The 23,914-nt window shown below is 37.0% G+C and overlaps 2 protein-coding genes across 2 annotated transcripts in view; both read left to right on the forward strand.

The window, feature by feature from the left end:
• CPB1 (carboxypeptidase B1) overlaps positions 1-14,166 on the forward strand; it is an 85,484-nt gene extending 71,318 nt beyond the window's left edge. The window contains exons 9-10 of the mRNA XM_044669465.1: positions 12,941-13,025; positions 13,813-14,166. Coding sequence (XP_044525400.1) covers positions 12,941-13,025; positions 13,813-14,000 — 273 coding nt within the window. The 3' untranslated portion in view covers positions 14,001-14,166. The remainder of the gene's footprint in view (positions 1-12,940; positions 13,026-13,812) is intronic.
• A 6,968-nt stretch (positions 14,167-21,134) lies between these two features.
• The window catches only part of CPA3 (carboxypeptidase A3), a 35,672-nt gene continuing 32,892 nt past the window's right edge, over positions 21,135-23,914 (forward strand). The window contains exons 1-2 of the mRNA XM_044669466.1: positions 21,135-21,205; positions 21,297-21,372. Of these exons, the coding sequence (XP_044525401.1) occupies positions 21,135-21,205; positions 21,297-21,372 (147 nt within the window). The remainder of the gene's footprint in view (positions 21,206-21,296; positions 21,373-23,914) is intronic.

Consider the following 23,914-nt stretch of genomic DNA (forward strand, 5'->3'; position numbering starts at 1 on the left):
TTTGTGAAAGGATAGCCAAAGCCTCTTTCTGATACCAGAGTTGTCAAAAAGGCAGCCCATAGGGTAAATGCTCCTGAGAGCAGCCAAACCAGATTAAAATATAATTGGTAAATATTTAACAAAATATATTAAAATATAATAGAACAAAGATAATGTTGATATATGGTTTTGGTTTTCTAAATCAATTTATAACCCAAAAGGATCTTTATGTATGATTTAATGATCCCAGTTTCTATTTGAGCTTGGCATTAATGGCTCACACTAAGACATACTAGACTCATTTCATTATCTTTGTATTAGGGTCATAGAGTATTAGCACTGGAAAATAACTTAGAAAGCACCTAAATCAACTTCCTTATTTTGCATTTACATTTTTTGTTCAACACAAAGAGCTAAATGACTCTTACCAAGATCAAAATGCTAATTAGTGGCACACCTGGAATTAGAATCTAGGAATCCATTATAATTTTCATCACACTAGATTATTATTAATTAGTAATTATTACAACATTGCTGTTACTACACACAGTGATTCCCCAGTTCTTCTTCCTTCACTTTATGTCAGGTCTTGCCATATTATTTTCTTAAATGACTCCCCCTTATGACTCCATCCCAGTTGTATGTCACAATTTGTTCAGCCATTCCCAAATTGATGTGTACCTCCTCAATTTCTGATTTTTTTGCCACCATAAAAAGAGCTACTATAAATATTTGTTGTACATATGGATCCTATTTCTTTTTTCTTTGATCTCCTTGGGGGGAATAGATGGAGTAACAATATAGCTGGGTCAAAGGGTATGGTATGCACAGTTTTATAGCACTTTGGGCATAGTTTCAAATTGCCCTTCAGAATGATTGGACCAGTTCACAACTCCACCAACAGCAAATTGGTGTTCCTATTTTTCCTCATTCCCCTCTAGCATTTTTTAATTTCTGATAGATGTGAAGTAGTATTTCAAAGTTGTTTAATTTGCATTTCTCTAATCAATGATTTAAAGAATTTTTTTTCATAGGACTAACTAGCTTTGATTTCTCCTTCTGAAAACTATTCATACTCAATGACCATTTGTCAATTAGGGGAAAAGATTCTTATTTTTATAAATTTGATTCAGCTCCCTATATATTTGGAAAATGAAGTCTTTATCAGAGAAACTTGCTGCAATTTTTTAATCCTTACTTTCTACCTTAGAATCAGTAGTATTAGTTCCAATGCCAAAAAGTGGTTTAATTTAGGTGATAGTGATTAAGTTACTTGCCGAAGGACCCACAGCTAGGAAATGTCTGAGAGAAGATTTGAATCCAGGACCTTCCATTTACAGACATGACACATTATCTACTACCACTATAATAATTCTTAAATGATCTCTCCTTGACCTATTTTCCATGTCAGTTGTATTTCCAATGAGATATTTTGTGTTTTATTCTATTTTTTCATTATTTTGCCTTTATTTAGTTGTTTCTTGATATTTCCCAGAGTCAGAGGTTTCTACTTGCCCAATTCTAATTTTTAGGAGACTCTTTTCTTCACTGACCTCTATATACCTCTTTTTCATCTGGCTATTTCTAATTTTTAAGGAATATTTTTTTTCTTCAGGAAATATTTGTGCCCTCTTACCATTAGGCCAATTCTGTTTTTAAGATATTATCTCCTTTTGTATTTCTTTGCACCTCTTTTTCCAAACTATTCATTCGTTTTCATAATTTTCTTGCATCATCCTCATATCTTTACCTATTATTTTTCTCCATTACTCTTATCTCTTTCTTTAGCTCTTCCAGGAATTCTTGTTTGGCTTATGTCCAATTAGCATTTTTCTTTGAGGCTTTCCTTATAGCTATTTTACATTGTTGTCTTCTTCTGAGTTTAGGTCTTGGTCTTATCTGGCACAATACTAGCTATTTATGATGAAATTCTTTTTTATTATTTGCTCATTTTTCTATCATATTTCTTGACTTTGAACATTATCTTAAAGTTGGCCTCTGCTCCTGTAGGAGTAGAAAGGCACTTTCCCAAGCTTCAAGCTTTTACAGGCTTCTATTTCAGAAGCAGCTTGGGGGAGGTCTTCAAATTTTCAATGCTTCTAAGATGGTATGATTCAAGGGAAGGTGTGATCATTGCTCTCTTAGTCTGTTCTCTGGTCTTTATCCAGAAAGAGCCCTTGGTACCCTATAGCCACAAGCACTGGTACTCCTCTTGGTCCTAAAATTGTGACCAGTTCCCCTACTTTCCTGTACTTGTGCCAGTCCCCACCCTCGTATCACAGACCTCTCCTGCCATCCTTCTAAATTGTTACAGGCTATAATACTATCTCACTCTGACCTTTTACTGACTCCACAATTTGATTTGAACTATTCTTTTAAAGTTGTTTGAAGGGGAATTTTGGGAGAATTCAGCTGGGATCACCGCTTATTTTCTGCCATTCTGGCTCCACTTTGAACAAGTATTTTTTAAGAATTATGTTTCAAGCATGATACTAGGTCTTGGAGGCTACAAAACAAAACATACATACATACATACATACATGCATACATACATATATACATACAGCACAGCCCTTACCCTCAAGGAGTTTATATTCTATACATCCAATATATTTTTTACATTTTATTTATTTACATTCTATACATACAGTATATAGTAGATAAATGGACACTAAATAAAATAAGAAGATTATATAAGGAAGCACAAAATATAAACAAAGAAAATACAAAACTATTTTGGAAAGCAGAAATTAATTAAAGGAGTGGAGCAGGGATCAAGAAAGCTCTCGTGTAGGAAAGCTGGTACTCATTTGGAACATCAAAAAGAGGAAGGGATTCCAAAAAGTGAAAATGAAGAGAGACCATTCAAAGGTACAAAGGTCAGAGATGGACTGTCACGTGTAGCAAATAAACAAGCCAATTTATCTGGAACATAGAATACATCAGGGAGATTAATGTGAAATAGGTCTGGAGACTTATTTAGGTCAGAGCAAATTTGTGAAGGGGCTTTAAATGCCAAAAAGATGAGTTTGTATTTCATCCTAGAGCCCTAAGGGAGCTTCAGAAATTTGATGCCAGAAATCTTGTGGAGGTAGAGGAGATAAGAGTTGGCAACTGATTGACTTTTGGAGGATGAAAGAGAGGGAAGCATTTTTATAAAAGCATCATAAATCAATCCAGTCCAACAAACATTCATTAAGTGCCAACTACGTACAAGAGACTAAAGATAGGATGATAAAATCACCAATAGACCCTGCCCTATTCTAAAAGTTTCCATTCTCCAAGGGGAAAACAAGTGAGCAGATTCATACTACGAGTCAGCATTTTAGAAAAGGAATAGGTAACATGGGCCAAAATAATTGGAGAAGACTTGCTAGAGAAAATAGACCGAGAGGATGGAGAGTTGTTGGACCAACAGAAAAAGGCATGAGGAGGGCTTTTCAGATTGAGAGAATGGCATGAATAAGTATGCAGAGGGAAGAGTCCATTCATGAACAAGCATTTATTTGGAACTTGGAATTTATCAGTTATATATTTATAACTTCAGAATTTATTAAGAACAGTGCCAAGCACAGTGCTGAGCTTAAAAGATAAAAAAGGAAGAGGAAAATGGATGATCCTTTTAAAGAGCTTAAACTTCAATGTGAAAGACAAAACATATTTATATATACTTATATAAATAAATAAGGCAAATGTAGAGGAAATGATGGAAGGTGGTCTTAGAATGAGAATGTTTCCCCCCTGTAATGAAGAATAAGTCTGATCTCAGACACTTCCTAGTTGTGTGACCCTAAGCAATACACAGTATTGATTCTAAGACAGAAAATAAGTGTTTAAAAAAAAGAAATCTGTGATGTATGTTTTGGAAGATGTCCAGTTAAAAGGAAGAGTGAGAAAAGATGATTGGTGCACCAAAAATACCAGCTGGAATTGAGTGTTCATGATGGGAAGTCATAAGATATAAAATCCCATTGGAAAAGTGAACCAAACAATTCAATGTATGCTCTGAGACTATCACAAATTCTTAAGCAGGGGAGTGACACAATAAAAGTGGTGTTTCTGAAGATTAATTGGTCAGAGATATGGAGGATTCAGTATTATCTAAGGAATATGAAACCTAATGTATTCTTCCATTCATTTTCATTTGATTTTTCCTAAAACAAGATACACATTATCCTTGTGCTTTTTAATCTGTTTTACTTCAAATATGGATAAGGCTTCTCCAAAATATTCCTGGACAAAGGTATTTGGGGCTTCCACAGAATCCTAAGTATTTTTTTTAATAAATAACTGAAGACATTCTACAAGCCTCAAGTATAGGAGGACTAGCTCATCTCAATTACACAGTTATTTTAAATGTTTATTTGGAAGGAGCCTGGCTGTTTACCAGAGTAAATGCTTGCAGTGGGACCTTGTAGCTCCAGCTGACTCACCCTTCTTCTTCCCCCCCTGGGTTTTACATAGCGACAAAAAAATGTCCATCCATCAGCCAAGAAGGAAAAGTTGTTTTAAATCAGGGGAAGCATTCTCACACATCCCACAAGGCCTTTAAAGACTGATAGTCCCTGCTCTCTAGAGCCAAGCTCTCCCCTCATTCTTTTCCTTCGTTTACTCTCTGGCCTCCTAATAAAAGCCTGTGCCCTTTGACTGCCCTTTTCTCAGAAACATGTTTGTTTTCTCGAGTCTCTCATGCTCAGACCTTGGCTTGTGAACACAAGGTCTTAGGGGCTTCTCTTTTCCAACCAGAATTGCAAGTCAAATTTTCTCAATTTTCTCTCTAAATTACTCATTCTTTATCAAATGAAGAAGCTTCCTGGAGAGAGAGAGAGACAGAGAGAGGCAGAGAGAGAGACAGAGAGATAGACAGAGAGACAGAGAGACACAGAGAGAGAGAGAAACAGAGAGACAGAGAGAGACAGAGAGACAGAGACAGACAGGGAGACAGAGAGACAGAGACAAACAGGGAGACAGAGAGACAGAGAAACAGAGAGAGAAAGAGAGAGAGAGAGAGAGAGAGAGAGAGAGAGAGAGAGAGAGAGAGAGAGAGAGAGAGAGAGAGAAAGGAAGTTGCTGTTAAAGATAATCTCTCTTTTTGCATTACTGTATGTAAACTCCCATGAGATGGCTAACCACTTAGAATTTTATTCTGAAATCTTTACGTTAGATTGTTTTGTTTTTTGTTTACCTTGTACTTAGTTTTGTATTTTATTTTTTACATTTAAGAACATCATTCCAATAAGGAATCCATCTCCTTCACCATAATGCCAAAAGGCTTCATGTTACAAAAAAAAAAAAAGATTAAGAACTCCAGTGTAAGGATCTAGTTTCCTAATCTGTAAAATGAGGTTAGATTAGATGGTCTTAAAATCCTTCGGATTCTAAATCTATGATCTGGTGTTTCTGAAACTACTGGACTTAATGAGTGATATCTATGACTGTTTCTAACTGGCATACTCTTGCTCCAATGATGGAATTTCGGGCACCATGGCAGGCCAATTGATGAAGTATTCCGGGGCAGGCAGGACCTTCCAATATCCCTGACATCACAGCACCCAGCCCCAACTCCATGAGCCATGAGCCATGGTTGTCATCATTTACCATTATCATCTAGAGTGAAATCCATAAATCATGGAGATTTTTCCATCATCAGAAAAAAGAGGGAAATGTATGACTTCCCCCCCCCACATCAGGATACCCAGTTGTTTGCTGAAATATCTAAAGTATTATGGATTTAGACCTGGAAGGAACCTCAGTACCTGAGAAGAAACTAAAGAGCAGAGAAATTAGATATTTTGCCTGGTAAGACCCAAAAAATGGCTAGGAAATGTGATATAAAGACAGGAAAAAAACCATTCCTACTTAACACTAGTGTCTTTTGATGACCCAAGGAGTCTAACTTCCTTTACAAGGTCTCTGAGAGAAGAATCATGGCTCTAAAAAAAGTTCACTGTGTTTACGCTTTATTTTTGTCCAGGGCACTGGACAAAAGGGGAATAATCTATACTCACCATCTGACAAATTTCTTTGCCTTCCTAGTGCTTAGAATAGTGCCTGTGGAAATGTAGCAGTTACTTAATAAATGTAAATTGATTGATTAAAAATAAAATCAAACAAATGAATTTATCCAAGATGAGCACCTTCCTAAATGAACTCTATCAAGTCCCAATGGCATCAAAGGTCTCACGTTGTCTAGTCATGGTTCATTTTAGCCATGTGCTGCTGGTTTCAGGGGATTTTCCTTTTCTAACCTATAATAAGCCCCTCTGTGCATTTGGAGAATTTTTTAAGAGCCAGTTGCTGTCATGGTGACTGATCAGATCGCATGAAGGTTGCAGCCTCAGACACACATGCAAATAAAGGATCCCATCACCATAAATCTTAAGGGGTGGGATTGAGGGGAGTGACAACCTGTAAACCATAGACAGCAGAAACACCCTACAATAGAAAGATAAGTCTACTGGGAGTAAGAGGATCTGCCATTTTTTTTGTGACATCCCTGGCAAGTATTCTAACTTCTCTAGTCTTCTTCTCAGCTACTGAGGCTCCTTCCAGGTCTAAAGCTATGATCCTATCAATACTTTGACAACCAAATAGGCATTCTGAGGCAGATGGGGAATATACAATAAATTGTCCTCTCTCTGTCTGATGATGGACATCCATCAGCTAATAAAGCATCCAGCACATCAAAGGTGGTTAATAACTGTCAATGAAGGGCAACATGCATAAAATGATGAGTTGTGAAGAAGGTTTGGACATTTATAACTCAATGTGTCTTTTTAAAAACAAAATATAATGAAAGAAAAAATAGGTTTGAATGGAAAAACATAGAGACCCAAGAGCCACTTATTCAAAAATGAAGTAAAAACTAAGGAAGGTAAGCCAGGAAGGTGGCACACAGTATGAGCCAGAGTTCAGAGGTAAGAGTAAGCATAGTTTGCCTTGGAGAGACATCCATAGTGTCCCTGGCTTGCTCCTGGCCTGATTTATATTTGATTTGATTTTATCCTTCTCTACAGGATGAAACTTGCTCCAGCAAATCTTCTGTTGAGCAAAGAATAGAAAATGTTTCACGAGAGACATTGTAGGATAATGAGGGGAGACAGGAATACAGAGCTAGAAACTGCCCAAAAGGCATCATCATAGACTCCCTAAACCTTCTGTAGTTCTGTAAGGTTTTCCTAGAACTTATTTTATTGGAATTAGAGACTCTCAGAAAGAAGGGAAATTACAGACACTACATTCCTAGCAGGCAATATCCTGCCCCTTCTGAACACTGTTGGTGACAGGAGAATTCTCCCCTCACAAGATAGTTCTTGCCATTTTAATTGGTAGGAATTTCTGCCCTAAATTGAGTGTGTACCCCTTGGACCCCCATGTCTTGGAAACAGAGAACCTTAGACCTGTTGTGACTAAAAGAAGGCAATATTGATGAAACACTTTGATTTCCTCCTAAGGATCCATGGGACAGAGCTAGAAGTAGGAGAGTTTGGCAGATTGTGACCCACAGAATAGAAGCCAACATGGAGGGAAGCAATGATGTGGAAGGAGCTTTGGACTTGTAGTCAAAGGGCTTAAGTTCAGATCCTGGCCCCTCACTCTTTAGGGCTCAATTTCTCCATGTGTAAAATGAGAGTATCAGATGGGCTAGGTATTCTTAGGGGCCATAACAGCTCTAAATCATGACATCTCTGGAACATAGATTTATAGCTGGAAAAGACTTTGATAATAATGTAATCTAATACTATTATTTTTACAAATTAGATTACTGAGGCTTAAGTTATTCAGAGATTATATTTAGTTATTCAGAAGTTATATATTATATGTAACATACATAAGTTTTTAGAGATTATATTCAGTTATTCAGAAGTACCATTTATAAATAACATATGTAAATTATTCAGAGGTTATATATTACATATATGTTATTCAGAGGTTGAGTGATTCAAGCAACATCACACAGGTAGTTAGTAGTGAAGGCAGGAATCAAATACAGGTCCTTTGACTCCATCCCCAGTTTTCTTCCCAACATAATCCTATGATCCTGGGCCATAACATGGCATCCCACCATGCAAACCACCCACCAGAGACCCCCAAAGCTCTATCCTCCCACCACTCACCCAAGTAACCATTTCTTCTGCACCGTTTCATCCACTACCCTTAAGCCCAAGCTAGCCACCAATTCCATTCAGGCAACAAAGCATCCTGGATGTAAAACCCATTTGACCCTTTTGTTGTTTAGTCATTTTTATCCACATCCCATTCTTCATGACCCGTTTTGGGGTTTTCTTGGCAAACATATTGGACCATTTTGCCATTTCCTTCTCCAATTTGACCCTACCCACATATTTTGATTCTTGAATTTGGCCTGCTTGAAGTTTTCTTCTAAACATAGTCATTGCTATGTTGAGCAGAATATTTAAAGCTGAGAAGCCTAAACTAAAGTCATGAGGGCTTATAAATCCAGTGCCTTGATGCTAGGTCCCAGCAATGTAGCTGCAAGGTACACATAATGGCCAGTCTTATTGATATCCATCTTAGTTAATGTTTCATCCAAAGAATAAGCTGACTTTTTCAAAAATATACCTAGAGATGCTCAGGAAACAGTTGGTTACCATTTTGAAACTTCAAACCCAGTCTGAGGAGTGGCCAACTGAAAACAGATGATTTTTTTATAGGACTGTAGCTTATATCATGATTGAAAATGATAACTTGTGGAGATAAAAGATCACGAGTGGTTCTTTGGTTAGGTAATATCTGATAAGTAAAATATCTATGGATGAGATCAAATCAAAAACATCTGCACACGCAATTAAGCCTTCTATGTGTGACCAAGACGAGAGTACAATGAATCAATTAAATTTTCACAATTTGGGGGGGGGGGGAGTTACAGAAGTAGCTTAGAAGAGGGCAATCATTTAAGTGGTTCCGTGGATTGAGAGCCAAGCCCAGAGATGGGAGGTCCTGTGTTCATATCCTGCCTCAGACAATTCCTAGCTGTGGACCCTGCTCAGGTCACTTAACCCCAAATGGCTAGCCCTTACCACTTTTCTGCCCTGGAACCCATACATAGTATTGATTCAAAAATAAGGGTTTTGGGGGGTTAAGTAGCTTAGAAAATGGTATCCTTAGGAAAAAACTGAAAATATAATTCAGAGTTTACGAGCTTAGAGGAAAGTAAAGAATAGAAGAAAATCCTCAGGAAAGTGGCTTAGAAAGGACTAGAAGTTGAAGCTTAACTTTACAGAGAAGGGACTGAGACCTTCTTTTGAGTGGCAAGTAAGAGAAATCATTGACCAGTAAACCACCAGGAACACCCACAAACACAAAATCCTTACTGCCTCATCAATGTTTCATACATATGATTATAGATTCAGAGGGGAAAGTGATCTCAGAAGCCATATAATCTAACCCTCTTCATTTTACAGTTAAGGAAACTGAGGCCCAGAGAGGGACTGATCTAAGAGAGTGAAAAAGGAACTAAGTACTTATCTAATATCTACTCCATGCCAGGCACTATGGTAAAAATTACAAATATTATCTCCTTTGATCCTCACAACAACCATGCAAAGTAGGTGCTATTGTTATCTGCATTTTACATTTGGGGAAACTGAGGCAAACAGAATTAAATTGCTTGTCCAGGGCAAAGCAACTAGTAAATGCCTGAGGTTGGATTTGAACTTAGGTTTTCCTGACTCTGGACCTTGAACTCCATACAAAATGGTACCACCTAACTGCCTCTAAGTCCTCAAGTTGGATTTAAATCCAGGGTCTCTCTGACTTTGAGTTCTATCTTTTTTTACTCTTACCTTCTGTCTTGGTATCAGTTATAAAGTAGAAGAGCAGCAAGGGATAGACAATTAGGGATTAAGTGACTTGCCCAGGGTCACATAGCTAGGACATATCTGAAGCCAGATGTGAACCTATGATTCCAGGCTTGGTACTTTATCCACTGTACTACTAATCTTCCCCCAGCCTTTGACTTTAAACCCAGTATTCTTTCTACAACACCACACTGCCCTTCCAATAAACTATTTTCTAAAGTATTCTGAGGATTGGTGAATGCTTATACATTATTCCATTTTCATTAACTGTCTATAGTATGAAATTAGGAGTCATGAGAAAACCAAGAGTCTAGTGTCTGAGTTGAATTTAGATAAAATAATAATGCTATTATGTGGGGTGGGGAGGGATGAATCTTCGTGAAGGGCCATGCAGATCAGCAGCTACTCTGAAATTTATAGTTTTTGAGAGCTATCTGGGGTATAGAAGAAGAAATTAAAAGACTGGTTTAGGGCTACACAGCCAAGAAGTATCAGAGATGGAGCTCAAATATCAACTTTCCTCATCCTAAGTCATTACAAGTTCTGTCCCCAACATCATATCATCTGTCTACTATATTAATGTTAATGCTATTCTTCCTCCTCCTCCTTCTCCTCTTCCTACTACTACCTCTACTCCTACTATGTTCTTCTTCGTCCTCCTATTATTACTACTACTAATATTCCTTATCCTAATAATAAATAATAACACAAAATAATGCTTACATAGTTAATATTCCATGAGATAAATGGTGGTACAATGGATGCGATGCTAGATCTGAAGTCAAGAAGACCCAAGTTAAAATCCAGCCTCAGATACTTGATTCACAGACAATTCGCTTAACCTCTGCCTCAGTTTCCTTATCTATAAAATGGTTATAATAATAGCACTTACATCCCAAAGTTGTCGCAATGGCCAAATGAGATATTTATAAAAGTACTTAGAGTAGTGCCTGGCACTTAGTAAATGCTATAAAAATACTTATTCCCTTCCGCCTCCTCATGAACCCCACAAAGTTGGACAAAATAATCACAGTTGATTCTATTAGCCCTACGAGGCTGGAGAAAGTATACTTCTCCAGCTGAGAATTAGAGAAACTGAACTATGAAAGGCTTTAAGTGAACAGTGAGTTCACTCTAGAACTTGAAATAAGTCATTTCAAGACTCTTTGTAAAAGAGTCATGAGTTTTATTTCACAATTCTTTTCAAATCCTCTAATTTACAACTTGTTAGATCAACATTAAATCTTTTGGAACCAGAGTACCAAAAGTGTTGACTGGCTTTGCACAGCTCTTCATCTCACTCAACTAGTTTTAAGTTTAGAACAAGAAATCAGAGCAATTAACTTTTTTTCTAAATGGAATTATTCTAATTTTTTTCACTATTTCCAACTTCCCCTGCCTCTCCCCAGCATATGCACAAGGAATAATGATGTTACTTTACTCAGAAATGTTGCTGGTTTTATAAGAAGAATGAATTGTAGTTAATTCCCTAGCAGTAAACAATCAGTTTTTCAAATTTGTATTTCCCAGAAGATCTATTCAGGCTCTACTGCTTAAATGATTCATTCAAATATGCAGTATGTCAATGGAAGCAAGAGAACATTTTAATGTATTGTGTCTCTTGGGGAAATCATCTTTGGGGTGGAACTAGAGAACCAAAGAGTTCTGGGTCTTATTAAAGTATGATACTGCTTTTAAAACATCAGAATACAGTTCAATACTTAATAACATTTTTATTCTCTGCTCTTGGAAACACAATGCATAGTAAGTCTCTAATTTGCCAGACTCAAGATTTTCTGAACTATGTCCTAGAGCCCATAGACAGATCTATGCCATTGGCCACATGGTTTGATGAAAAGAGCATTAACCTGGGAACCAAAACCCTAGATGCCAGTTTTAGTTCTGCTACTCACTACCTGGGGGACACTGGGCAAATTTATTCCCTTTTCTGGGGTTCTCAGTTTCCTCATCTGTAAAATGAAAGATTCGACCCATTGAGCTCTAAGGTTTTGATCCGGTATTCTCTGCTGTTACTGAAGATGACCTTATCTACCCAGTCTTTCCCATTTAAAATTTTCATACCACCTCACTAAGTTTCATATACCTACTGTTATTAAATCTTAGCTTCTTTCCTTCCCATCCAGTTAATTGACAAGTATTTGTTAAGCCCCAACTCAACTACGTGCCATGCACTGTTTTGGGGGCTGATGATACAAAGAACAAAGATCCAAGAGAGGATCTCCTACCCACAAGGAACTTCAGTCTAAAGGGGAAGATAGAATGCGAACAAAACAAACTATAGGATAGGATATAGGGTAGAATATGTTATAGGATATAAGATATAGGACAGGATGAATAGGAAATAATTAAGAGGGATGGCATTAGAATTTAGAAAGGTTCAGAAAGGATTTCTGTAAAAGATGGGATTTTAGTAGGGACTTAAAGGAAGCTAAAATAGTCAGTAGAGGAAGTTGAAGAGAGAGAATTTTAGGGTTTGGAAACGGCCAGAAAAAATGTCTAGAGCTAACAAATGGAGAATCTTGAATTTGGAAAACCTCTCACAGTCATGCAGAAGCTCCTGGCTTTAACTCCAATTCTACAGACCAGTAATGTATACCAAATTAAATATAAGGTTATAAATATTTTCTTAATAAATTGACCTTTGATCATCAATAAGCAAAATCTTTGGGGACAGCGGCATGATTTGCATAGCCCCATGTTTTCCAACCTAAACTGGAGTCAAAAATAAGAATGTCTTTAAATCTAAATAATTCTAGTGCTAAAATAAGTAAGTTTCACCCAGGTGTCTACAAAGGGAACACATACTTTAATGAATAATAAAATATGGATCATCACCAAGCACCCAAATCAATTTACAATGAATTTAAACAAATCACCAAAATTCTGAGCCTTGGTTTCACCATCTTTAAGATGAATGTGACGTTAGTATTTCCATCAGCCTACTTCACTAGGATGTAATCAGATTGGGGAAGTAGGGGAGAAGGTAGTTAGGGGGGGGGGGGGTGTGCTGTTCTTGAGTACCTAAAAAACTTGGAACAAGAGAAGTAAAATAAGGATCAGACATATGAATGGAACCATTTCAGGGTCTAAATTTTCTTTCATCATGATTCTCTACACAGAACACCCTGGCCAAGGCAACAATCAAAGAACTGGCAACACTGCATGGTACAGAATATACCTACGGTCCAGGAGCCACAACCATCTGTGAGTGTCTGGTTTAATCCTGTGCCCACCAACAAACGCTAGTCAGAGTACATAAAGCATGGCCATGGCCCTTTCTGTCTGACCACTTAACCCTTACTTCCAAAATTTTTGCCATGTGACTTTCTCTCAACTGTGAGGTTTTATTTCTCTAAAACATAGAATTGTAATCAGATTTCTGTTTCAGAATGTGGGTGTGGGCAGGGGGCAGAGGAACCCTTTCAAACCACAGAAACATGTGCTAGGCTTAGATATGTCCCCTACTCCATCCTCAGATACAAATTAACAACACAGTTGAGATTAGATATCTTAATGAGGCTAAACAGAAAAATGACCTGTAGATAATATTTTCAATTACTATTTATATTCTGAATTTCTCACTGCTTGATTTACTAAAGTTTTCTTTTAATTACAAGACCACTTGGGTGGGCTTATGTGAATACATCAAGTTTTGTATATAAATGCTGATTATTTTTAACAATACCTTTAATTTTCCATAAATATAACTTTAACTACTATAGAGTCAGACCTGGAGATGGCTTCAGACACTGCCTAGCTGTGTGACCCTGGGCGAGTCACTTAACCCTATTGCCTAGCCCTTACATATTTTCTGCCTTGAACCTAACACTCAGAACTGATTAAGGGTTTAAAAAAGAGAGAGAGATTACTTCCTTCTTTGAACTTTATCCTCAGCACCTACCACAGTGCTAAGACCATAGCAAACACTGAAATAAATACTTATTGACCGATTCATTTAATCAATCTGGATCTCTTTGTTTTCCTGTTTTAGATCCTGCAGCTGGAGGTTCTGATGACTGGGCTTATGACCAGGGCATCAAATACTCTTTTACCTTTGAACTCCGAGACAAAGGAAGATATGGCTTCCTGCTCCCTGAATCTCAAATTAGAGCTACCTGTGAAGAGACTGTGCTGGCCATCAAATATCTCTCCAACTATGTCCTGGAGCATCTATACTAATTTGGAAGGCTCCAAAGACCCAAGAAAACCCTACTTAAATGCTAATTCTCAATTCCTTATTTTCATAAACTCTTTTTTTAAAAATATCTTGAATGCTTTTGGAATTCTGACCTTAACTTTAAGTCACAGAGTTAATTCAAAAAAGTCTTAATGTGGATGAAAAATAAAAATTAACCCCAATTTAAAAGCCAATTGTTTGTCTGCCTCTTTGACAATTCAAATGGGTAAATGAGAAAACAAGCTAAGCCTATTTTTCACTTTTTGGTTAGCTACTATGGAGAATTTAAAGGCTTTGGAATGTCTGACATGGTATTGGGCAAAAAATAATATCCCAGACTTTGATGTGTTCATTTTTTTCATTCCTTCCTTTAAGAAGCATTTGTTAAATCCCACTATGGGCAATGCACTGTGCTGGACACTGTGAATACAAAGACAAAAAATAAGAACTATCCTTGCCATCGAGGAACTCTCGTTCCACTGGAGGGATCCAACAAGGCAACAGATAAATAAATACAAAACACATACAAAGTAAATATGAAGTAATTTCACAGAGAGAGAGAGAGCACTACCCGCTGAGAGGATCATTATAGCTTATAATACAGTGTATATTCCCTGGAAAATAAGGAGAAATGTGAACAAAAGATTTGCTTGTGAAGTGTGGGATACAGTAAAATGCCCCCAAGTCTAGTCTTTGTATCAAATAGATATGGAAAGAAGAGGGGAGAAATTTAGTTAATGATAATAAAAGTAAAATCTCTTCTGAGATGAATAGAGTATATGCTATCATTCAATAATATATTGTGCATATTTAAATAAATATAAAATAGAACACAGAGGCCAGAGGCATTGGGCTTGGAATTAGATGGACATAGGTTCAAATCCAGATTTTGAAACTTCCTAGCTTAGGAAATATAACACATTCACATATAAGGACATACAAAATAAAATAAGAGTTAAATACATATGAAGAAATTGGGGAGAAAGGGCACAAGCAGCAGTTGGGGAGTTGAAAAAGGCATTACATAGAAGGCAACACTTAATCTGCATTTTGAAGAAAGTTGGGGATTCTCCAAGGTAGAACAGGGGAAGAAGAGCATTGACTGTGTAGGATTTGGCCAAAGCAAAGACACAGTGGTGGAGATAGATTCTCATGTGTGAGAAATCAAGTTTTGTGGATCATAGAGTATGGAACTGATTCAAACTTATAAGAATAATAGTCATTTCAAGTGATTTAAGGATATGAAAAAGCAGTTCTCAAAAGAAGAAACTCAAAACTCTTTATAGCCATATGAAAAACATTTTCCGAATCAGTGAAAATTAGAGAAATGCAAATTAAAGCAATTCAAAGATTTCATCTCACAGCTATCAAATTGGCAAAGATGACCAAAAAGGAAAATGATAACTATTAGAGGAGCTATGAGAAAACAGCATTGTTGGTGGACCTATAAATGAATACAACTGTTCTGGAAAGCAATTTGGAATTAGACACAAAACAAATGTTATTAACAGTACATGCCTTTTGACCTAAATATTCAACTGCTCAGCCTGTACTCAAGAGACCAAAAAAAGAACAAAATATCCTATATGTACAAAATTATTTATAGCAGCTCTGTTTGTAATTACCAAAAAACACTAAATATCAATCCATTCAGGAATGGCTGAAAAAATTATGTCATATTAATGCAATGAAAAATATTTTCCTGTAAGAAATATGGAAATAGTTTATTTCAAATAGATGTGGAAAGACTTGATCTGATGCAGAGAGGAGTGAGTAGAACTGGAAGAATAATTTATACTATAACAATAATATTACAAAACGAACAATTCTGAAGACATATAAACTGATAAAGAATGAAAGGAGAACTAGAAGAACAATATCTATAATAACAACACTCAAAAGACAAAAAACTTGGAAAGCTATAAGATTTAAGATCAACAGAAAGGCCATCCATTATTCTAGAAGACTAATATTGAAGCCAGCTTTTTTTCCTACTGACAGAGAGGAGGAGATGGAGTCAGGGTACAGAATGAAATGTAATTTTTTTAAACATGGCCAGTAAGAGAATTTGTTTTCCTTGACTGTGCATATTTGTTATAAAGAATTTTCTTTTCTTTTTCCCAATGGAGTGAGGAGTAGAAAGGAGAGAAAACAGATTTGTTAAATTAAAATGAAACAAAAAAATGAAGATGTTATAAAATAAAAGATTTCAATAAAAATTAAAAGTTAAAAACTATGCCTAGGGACATGATAGAAGTGATCATAGAAAAACAATGGAAATTTTCCATTTGCACAAGCAAAATCAATGCAGTTAAAATTGGAACAGATATAGTTAACTGAGAATATCCTTGCAGCAATTATCTCAGCTTAAGGTCTGGCATCCAAGATACACAGTGAATTGATATAACTATATAAAAACAAAAGCAATTCTCCAGTTGATGAGTGGCCAAAGGATATGAATTAATAATTTTCAAATGAAGAATTGGAAGCTAATGACTATATGAAAGGAATAATGTAAATCACTAATAATGTGAGAATTTCTTTTAAATTTTAACTCTAAGGTTTCGAATTTCACACACTCCAGACTAGCAGAGATGAGGGAAAAGTAAAACTGACAATTAATGGAAGAATCAGGAAAAGCAAACACTAATGCACTGTTGGTAGAAATGGAAACTCTCTGTCCATTCTGGAACAGAGTTTGGAGCTATACCCTAAAAGTCACTAAACTGAATATATCCTTTGACCCTGTGATAATGTTACAGAATATATACATCAGAGATCACAGATAAAAAGGACTTCTATGAAAAAATTAATTAAAATATGTCTCTTTGTTGTAGAAAAAAACTAGAAACAAAGTGACTGGTTGACAGCATGAAACACTGGTATATGAATGCAAGGGAATATTAATATGCCAAAAATAGAGAATGTGGAAAATTCAGAGAAATGTAGGTAGACAAAAATGCAGTGTAATGAATGTAACCAGAAGAATATTTTGCATCTAGAATAATATAAAGGAAAACAACTTTTTTTAATTTCATTTTTATTATTGTGCAAAACACACTTCCATATTGGTCATTGTTGTAAGAGCATGAAACCCCAAAAATAATACTGTAAATACACTGATGTGAACAATAGCATGCTTTGATTTACATCCATCTAATTCCAACAGTTCTTTCTCTGGAGATGGATAGCATTCCCCATAGCAAAACAACTTTGAAAGACTTCAGACTCTTAACCATTGCAGTCACCAATCATGGCTTCAGAAGACTGACAATGGAAGCCCTACTCCCACCTCTTGGCAGAGGTGGTGGACCAGAGGTAGAGAATGAGGCTTCCATTTTTAAAAGAGGCCAATGTGCTTTTTTGTGTTATATGACCACACATTTTTACTGAAGAAGGCTTTTATTGGGAGTAGGGAGGTAGCAATGGAAGGAAGAAAAGAAGGAGAGAAAGAAGGATGCTGTGGAGATAGAAAGGAAGGAATACGATTGAAAAATAAGGGAAGGAGTGTTGGAAGGAAGGGAAGGCATTTAGGAAGGAAAGGAATAAAGGAAGGTAAGGAAGAAGGGAGGGAAGAGACTTAATAAAAGATTAAAAATAAAAACTAAAAGTGCAGAAAGGGAAACATCAATTTTGTGGCAATCTTCCTAAATTTAAGATATGCCCTTTAAAAAGAAAACTATGACAAATTACAGCTTTATGTAAATCTTTTTCTTGTTCTTTGTAAATGGAAATATTTGTGATGATCATTGTTACATTAACAATATTTTTAAGCAATCCCAGGAGAACTATATACACCATGACTAAAATAACAGAAACAGAAACAGCACTAAAAGGTTTCCTGACTGATTAATTATAATAACCAAGTTTGTTTCCAAGTCAAGCATACATTTATTAAGTTCTTGCTCTCTTCCAGGCTCTGAACTAAACCCAATGAATGCAGATATAAGCACAAAAAAGCCAGTCCCTGCCCTCAAGGAGTTTACAATATAATAGGGGAAGACCACACAGAAAATGGAGACAAGTGGGGAGGAGAGATGGAATGAAGAAATCCAGAGAATCAGAAGCTGAACTGGAAAAGAAGCATGAGATTGATTTGGGCATTTCTTCAAAAGGAAATTTTAATAAAGGATGGAGGAAGTCACAGTGCTGAGGAATCTTCTTGGGCAAGGAGCTTCCTAAGAATGGAAAAGAAGTCCCAGGAGTCAAGAGCAGAGCCCAGAGAACAAACTATGAAATATTTCTCTTCCTCTGAAAATAAAATTTTGTATGTGCTGTCAGTCGTGCTCATTTTGTTTGTTGCTTTTCTCTATTTTTCTTTATTACAGAGGAGAGCTCTACAAGGGAGAAAGGGTGAGTGTCAGGTAATTTCTGTGGTATTAAAAAACACTAAGTAAATCAAATAAAGCATCAATAAACTTTTTTAAATATAAATATTACCTATAACTCTGGATCCCTAAGAAGCATTACACAGATATATGTCAACATGTATATTTAAAGTTATATGAGTTGAATAGAGGTCAATGGTTTTTATAAGTTTTTATAAGTATTTAATTCAATAAAGCAAAGTACAGCTTCATAAGTTCTCCTCCAACAAAATGTCTCCTGAGCACATTTTAAGGTCATCTAAGATTCCTTGATAGAGATAACTTAGCTCAACAATCTTCTGACTTCTTTATAAATGTTTTAATAAAGTCTTTTGTTCTCCTCCTCTCTCCCAGGGAGCCATTGCATATAATATATTGTATTTTTATAAAGATTAAAAAGGAAAAGGGAAAAAATCAGTATGACCAATTCATTAAAAAAGATGGAAAATGTGTTCAATATTCAAAACCTGTGTACTTCTGCAAGGGGGTGGGCTGTGTCTTCTCACATCTCTTCTTTCAAATCTTATTTAGTTTTTTAGTAATTTCACCATATCTACTTTGATGTGTGTGTGTGTGTGTGTGTGTGTGTGTTGTGTGGTTGTTCTTTCCATTTACATTGTTGGAGAAACTGTGCATTTGGGATTTTCTTGGTTCCACTCACTTCACTCTGCATCTGTTCATGTCAATCTTTCCATTCTTTTCTGTATTTATCCTACACATGATTTCTTCCAGCACAGTTACATTCGATTACATTCGTGTGCCACATTTTGTTTAATTATTCCCCAAAACACTGACATCTACTTAGTTTCCAATTCTTTGCTCTCAAAAAAAGTGCTGCTATAGATCTATAGATATATAACTATATTAGATAGGTAGATTTAGTGCATGTGGAGGTTTTCTTCTTGTCCATGGCTGCCATAGGGCATAAATCCAATAATGAATTGTCTGAATCAGAGTATTTTTTGCATAATTCCTAATTGCTTTCCAAAAGAATTGTACTAATTGATCCTCTGACTTACAATAACAAAGAAAAATTATTTTAAAGTCAAGAAGCTAGTTGTTCTCCAAAGCTGTTGGTCCCCATCATAGAAAATATCCTACAGAGTCCAAATAAAAAAGTAATTCCCTATGTGTGGTAAAATCTTACAGATACTCTTATTTCTGGAGAATATTGTACTGATTGCATTAAATTCCAAAATACTATAGAACCACCAAAATGTAATAGCGAGGGAGGTAGTTTGAGGGGCATCCCTGATCAGTTGATTTCCTCTCGGGCTGGATGATGAACTCACAGAAGATAACGGGCAGATAACAGACACAATGAGATGCTCTAATCTTAAATGGAATACCAAATTATGTCTATACTTTACCAAATGTGAAGAAATTCTCCTAGCAAACCTGATACAAATAGAAGACATTGGGCAATTGGTTGACCGAGAATCAACCACATTTCCAGTGACATTAAGAAAGTAAGACACTTTTTCTAGGGAGTAAACAGAGGCACAAACACTGAGGATTGTGATATCCAGGAACAAAGAAAAGAGGTACAAATAGAAAGAAACTTAGCCCTCGAAGGAGAATTATTTTTTGCCTGGGGGACGGGGAATATTGTTTTGTCCTCCTCTCCCATTGACCATATTGTCTTGCAGTAGAGCTCTTCACCCAACAAGATACTTTGCCCATCTAGCACAGAACAAGTCTGGAGTTGAAGTGGGAGATAGCACTGAGGACTGTAACCACTGGGAGCCCAGAAAAGTGCTCTCCCTGGTTATCTAGAGATAAGCTGTGGAGAGAAATGGGTCTAAGGAGGTCATGATCTGCCCAAAGGGAATTGCACAAGAACAACACCAGAAGGAAAAGGTATGAATTACTTTGGCCACATCACTGTCCTAAGTGTGTCTCATTGTTCCCACTGATGCTATATATAGTCGTGGCAAAGTGTGACCCAGGTTTGTGGAGAGAACGTATTGGTTTTGGTTTTTAGAAGCAGATAGATGGTGCATTGAATAGCAAGCTAAGCCTGGAGTCAGCTAGAAATAAGTTCAAATCCTGCCTCAAGTATTATTCCATCTCTCTTTTAAGGAGACAGCAGTTGTAATTAGAACCTGCTGAGCTTGGAGCCCAATCACATCACCTTGAATTTACTCTGTACTGGTTTTATATCTCTTTGTGGACAAGTGGTACATTCTGCTACAATAGAATATAAATTCCTTGAGAGCAGGGACTGTCATTTTTTTCTATCTATCCCCTTCAGCCTGGTACATTGGAGATGCTGATCATTTAGATGGGCTTGCTTTATTGTTTTATTGATTGTTTACACGAAAGAAAGTGTTGTTGTTCTTGCTCCTGGTGAAGTTTCCCAAAAAGCTGGTTGTTAAACATTTATTTACCAGCTTATCCCTGGCCTGAAACAACTGAAGGATGTTAAAAAGTACTCTTCAAGAAGTCTCTGAGGTCCAACAGCCCCAATCCATTTCATTTTTTTTTAATTTCACAGTCCCTCAGCCCATTCCACTCCGTGCTGCTCATACTCATAGAATTGCCACTGAACAAACATGCAACAGTTTAAGAAGTAACATTCTTACTTCTCATCAGCCACTATCTTTTGTTGCTGTCATAATTCTTAATAAGATTAAATAAATGATTAGAGAGGCACAAAATAACAGTGGGGCCATAGAGCTTCAGAGAAGAGGAAGTCAGCTGTTACCCTGAGATTAGAACAGAGACATAAAAGTCACAGATGGCATTTCCAAAGGGCAAAGGAGAACCATGAAGTTGATGTTACTTCTGACGTTGATTGCCCCAACTCTCACCATCCCAAATGTTCTTCGCTTTGACAGGTAAATCTTCCTTGCCCTGGGCTCATCGCCTGCTCAATAGATGAGGTAGTGACCAGATTGGGGCTCATCACTTACCCTCATGTTCTTACAGGGAGAAGGTGTTGAGGGTGAGGCTCCAAGATGAGAAACAAGTGAGCATCTTCAAGGACTTGGCTGACACTGTTCTGGTAAGACTTTGGATGGAGGTTTCTTTTTTTAAAACTTTAATATCTTGGTTCTAAATGTTGTCTGTTTTCTGCAGCCAAATGGTTTGTTTTAGTGTCTCTGAGAACAATATCCCACAAAGGACAGGAGAAAACAAGACAATTCAGTTAAATACATCTATTTCATTAACTGCACAACTGTTTGGGAAGTCATCTCCTAGCTCTAAGCCTCAGTTTCCTCATTTTGTAAAATGAGGACAACAATGCCTGTGGGATTGCCCTGCCTCATTGGATTGTTTAGTCCAGTGATTCTCAAAGGGGTGCCACCGCCCCCTGATGGGTGCTGCAGTGATGGCCACAGGTGCATTTATCTTTCCTATTAATTGCTATTAAAATTTTTTTTAAAAATTAATTTCCAGGGGCGCTAAGTAATATTTTTTCTGGAAAGGGGGAGGTAAGCCAAAAAAGTCGGAACCACTGGTTTAGCCAGTTTTCAAGTGTCCTATAAAGCCAAAGGTAGCAGGGTTTGGTGAGATGGTCTTCAAGCCTTTTTTTTGTTTGTTATTGCCTAATAATGTCCAAGTTCCCATTTGGAGTTTTCTTGGCAAAGATATTGGAGTGGTTTGCCATCTCCTTTTCCAGCTCATTTTATAGATGAGGAAACTGAGGCAAACAGGGTCAATGAGTTGGCCAGGGTCACATAGCCAGTAAGTATCTGAGGCTGGATTTGAATTCAGGTCTTTCTGGCTCCAGAGCCTACTTTATCCACTGTGCCACCTAGCTGCTTCCTTTTCCTGATTGTGTCCCCATAGTATATGTATATTTAACTTTGTGTTTTTTCCCTGGCTAATTGGATTTGTGGTGGCAGTTGGGTTTCAACTGTCATTCCCCAAACTGCCAAACCCAATTTTGAATTGTATTTCCCTAACTTGTTAGGTCCCAGTCTATCTGTCTGTCCTGCCTCCTACTCACCCTTCCTCTGAACCCAATTAAAATATAAGTTAAACCCCATGTTTTCCCCAGAAGAGTCTTCGAGCATAGAATATCTCAATTCAAACCTAGCCTCTGACATATACTTGTTGTGTGACTCTGAATAATCTCTTAGCATTCCAGGTAAAATCTCCAAGAAGGTACCATGGTGCAATTTCCTCATCTAGAATTTCCTCATCTAGAAGTTCCCTTTTCCAATGAAGTCATAGGATCTAATCTTCAGTCATATATTATCCTGGTTATTAGTTTATCTAAACAGATTTTATTGTGGTTATTAGTTTATCTAGAGAGATATTAAATCACTCATGTAGGAGGTAGAAGGCACCAGATAAAAGGCAACCTAGATAAAATTGGATTAAACAAAGGTAGCTCTCAGGATCATCTGGTCTTCCTTTGTCAGCAGCATCCTTTCCTCCCCCTCTGGATCCTTCCTGGTCATGCCATCTTCCCAGGCTTCCCAAGTCATTCTTTTGATCCATTCTTTCTCCAAACTAGCTATCAACCCCAGGTAATAGTTACCTAATGATTAAGTAATGGCTGGGCTACTGTGAATTAAGATATGATAAACCTCCTGCCCGATGGCATCTATGTTTTAAAAGGGACTTCTGAGGGGAAAAAAACAGACTTTTAAGACAGAGGAATTCATCCATGAATTCAATTCAATATGTATTAAGCCCTTCAGTATGCAGGTTGCTAGCACCAGACACTGGGGTTATAAGAACAGAAACCAAAAAAGTCAGTCCAGGTCCCAAGGAAGCTTACAATCTTCTGGAAGGAATTCAACACAGAACTATAGCTAGAGAGCTGAAAGGGACCTTGTTGTTGTTGTTGTCTAGTCGTGTTCGACTCTTTGTGACCTTATTTGGAATTTTCTTGGCAAAGATACTGGAGTGGTTTGCTTTTTTCCTTCTCCAGCTTATTTTACAGTTGAGGAAACTGAGGCAAACAGGGTGAAGTGACTTGCCCAGGAACACATGGCTAGTTTGTCATTTCCTTCTCCAGCTCATTTTACAGATGAGGAAACTGAGGCAAACAGGATTAAATGACTTACCTAGAGTCCCACAGCTAGTATTTGAACTCAGGAAGATGAGCTTTCCTTACTCTAGTCCCAGTACTCTATATACTATGTCACCATGCTGCTCCAAAAGGAACCTGAGAGGTCATCTAACTCCAATCCCTTCACTTTACTATTGGAGAAACTGAGGTCAAGAAAAATTAAATTCCTTACTCAGAATCACACAGGCAGTAACAGAGTTAAGATCTGAATTCTGATCTTATGACCCAGTGCTCTTTCCATTGCACAAATCTGTCTTCCATGGATACTAGTAAGTCACTACAATTATAAAATAATAAGAATAACAATAATTCAAATGAAAGAGAGTGTCAGTGTCTGGGAGAGATCAGAAAAAGTCTTGTGGAAGAGAGCACATGAGGCATGTCCTGGAGAGAACATCAGAGAATAGAAAAGTGAGAAAAGAATGCATTCCACTCAGGGGGGACCACCCAGGCAGATTCTAGCGGGAAGAAAAGGTTCTAGCCTCCCCAGTGAATGGCTCATCAACCAGTTTGACTGGAC

Source organism: Gracilinanus agilis, chromosome 3 (assembly GCF_016433145.1).
Source record: "Gracilinanus agilis isolate LMUSP501 chromosome 3, AgileGrace, whole genome shotgun sequence".
Taxonomy (NCBI): Eukaryota; Metazoa; Chordata; class Mammalia; order Didelphimorphia; family Didelphidae; genus Gracilinanus; species Gracilinanus agilis.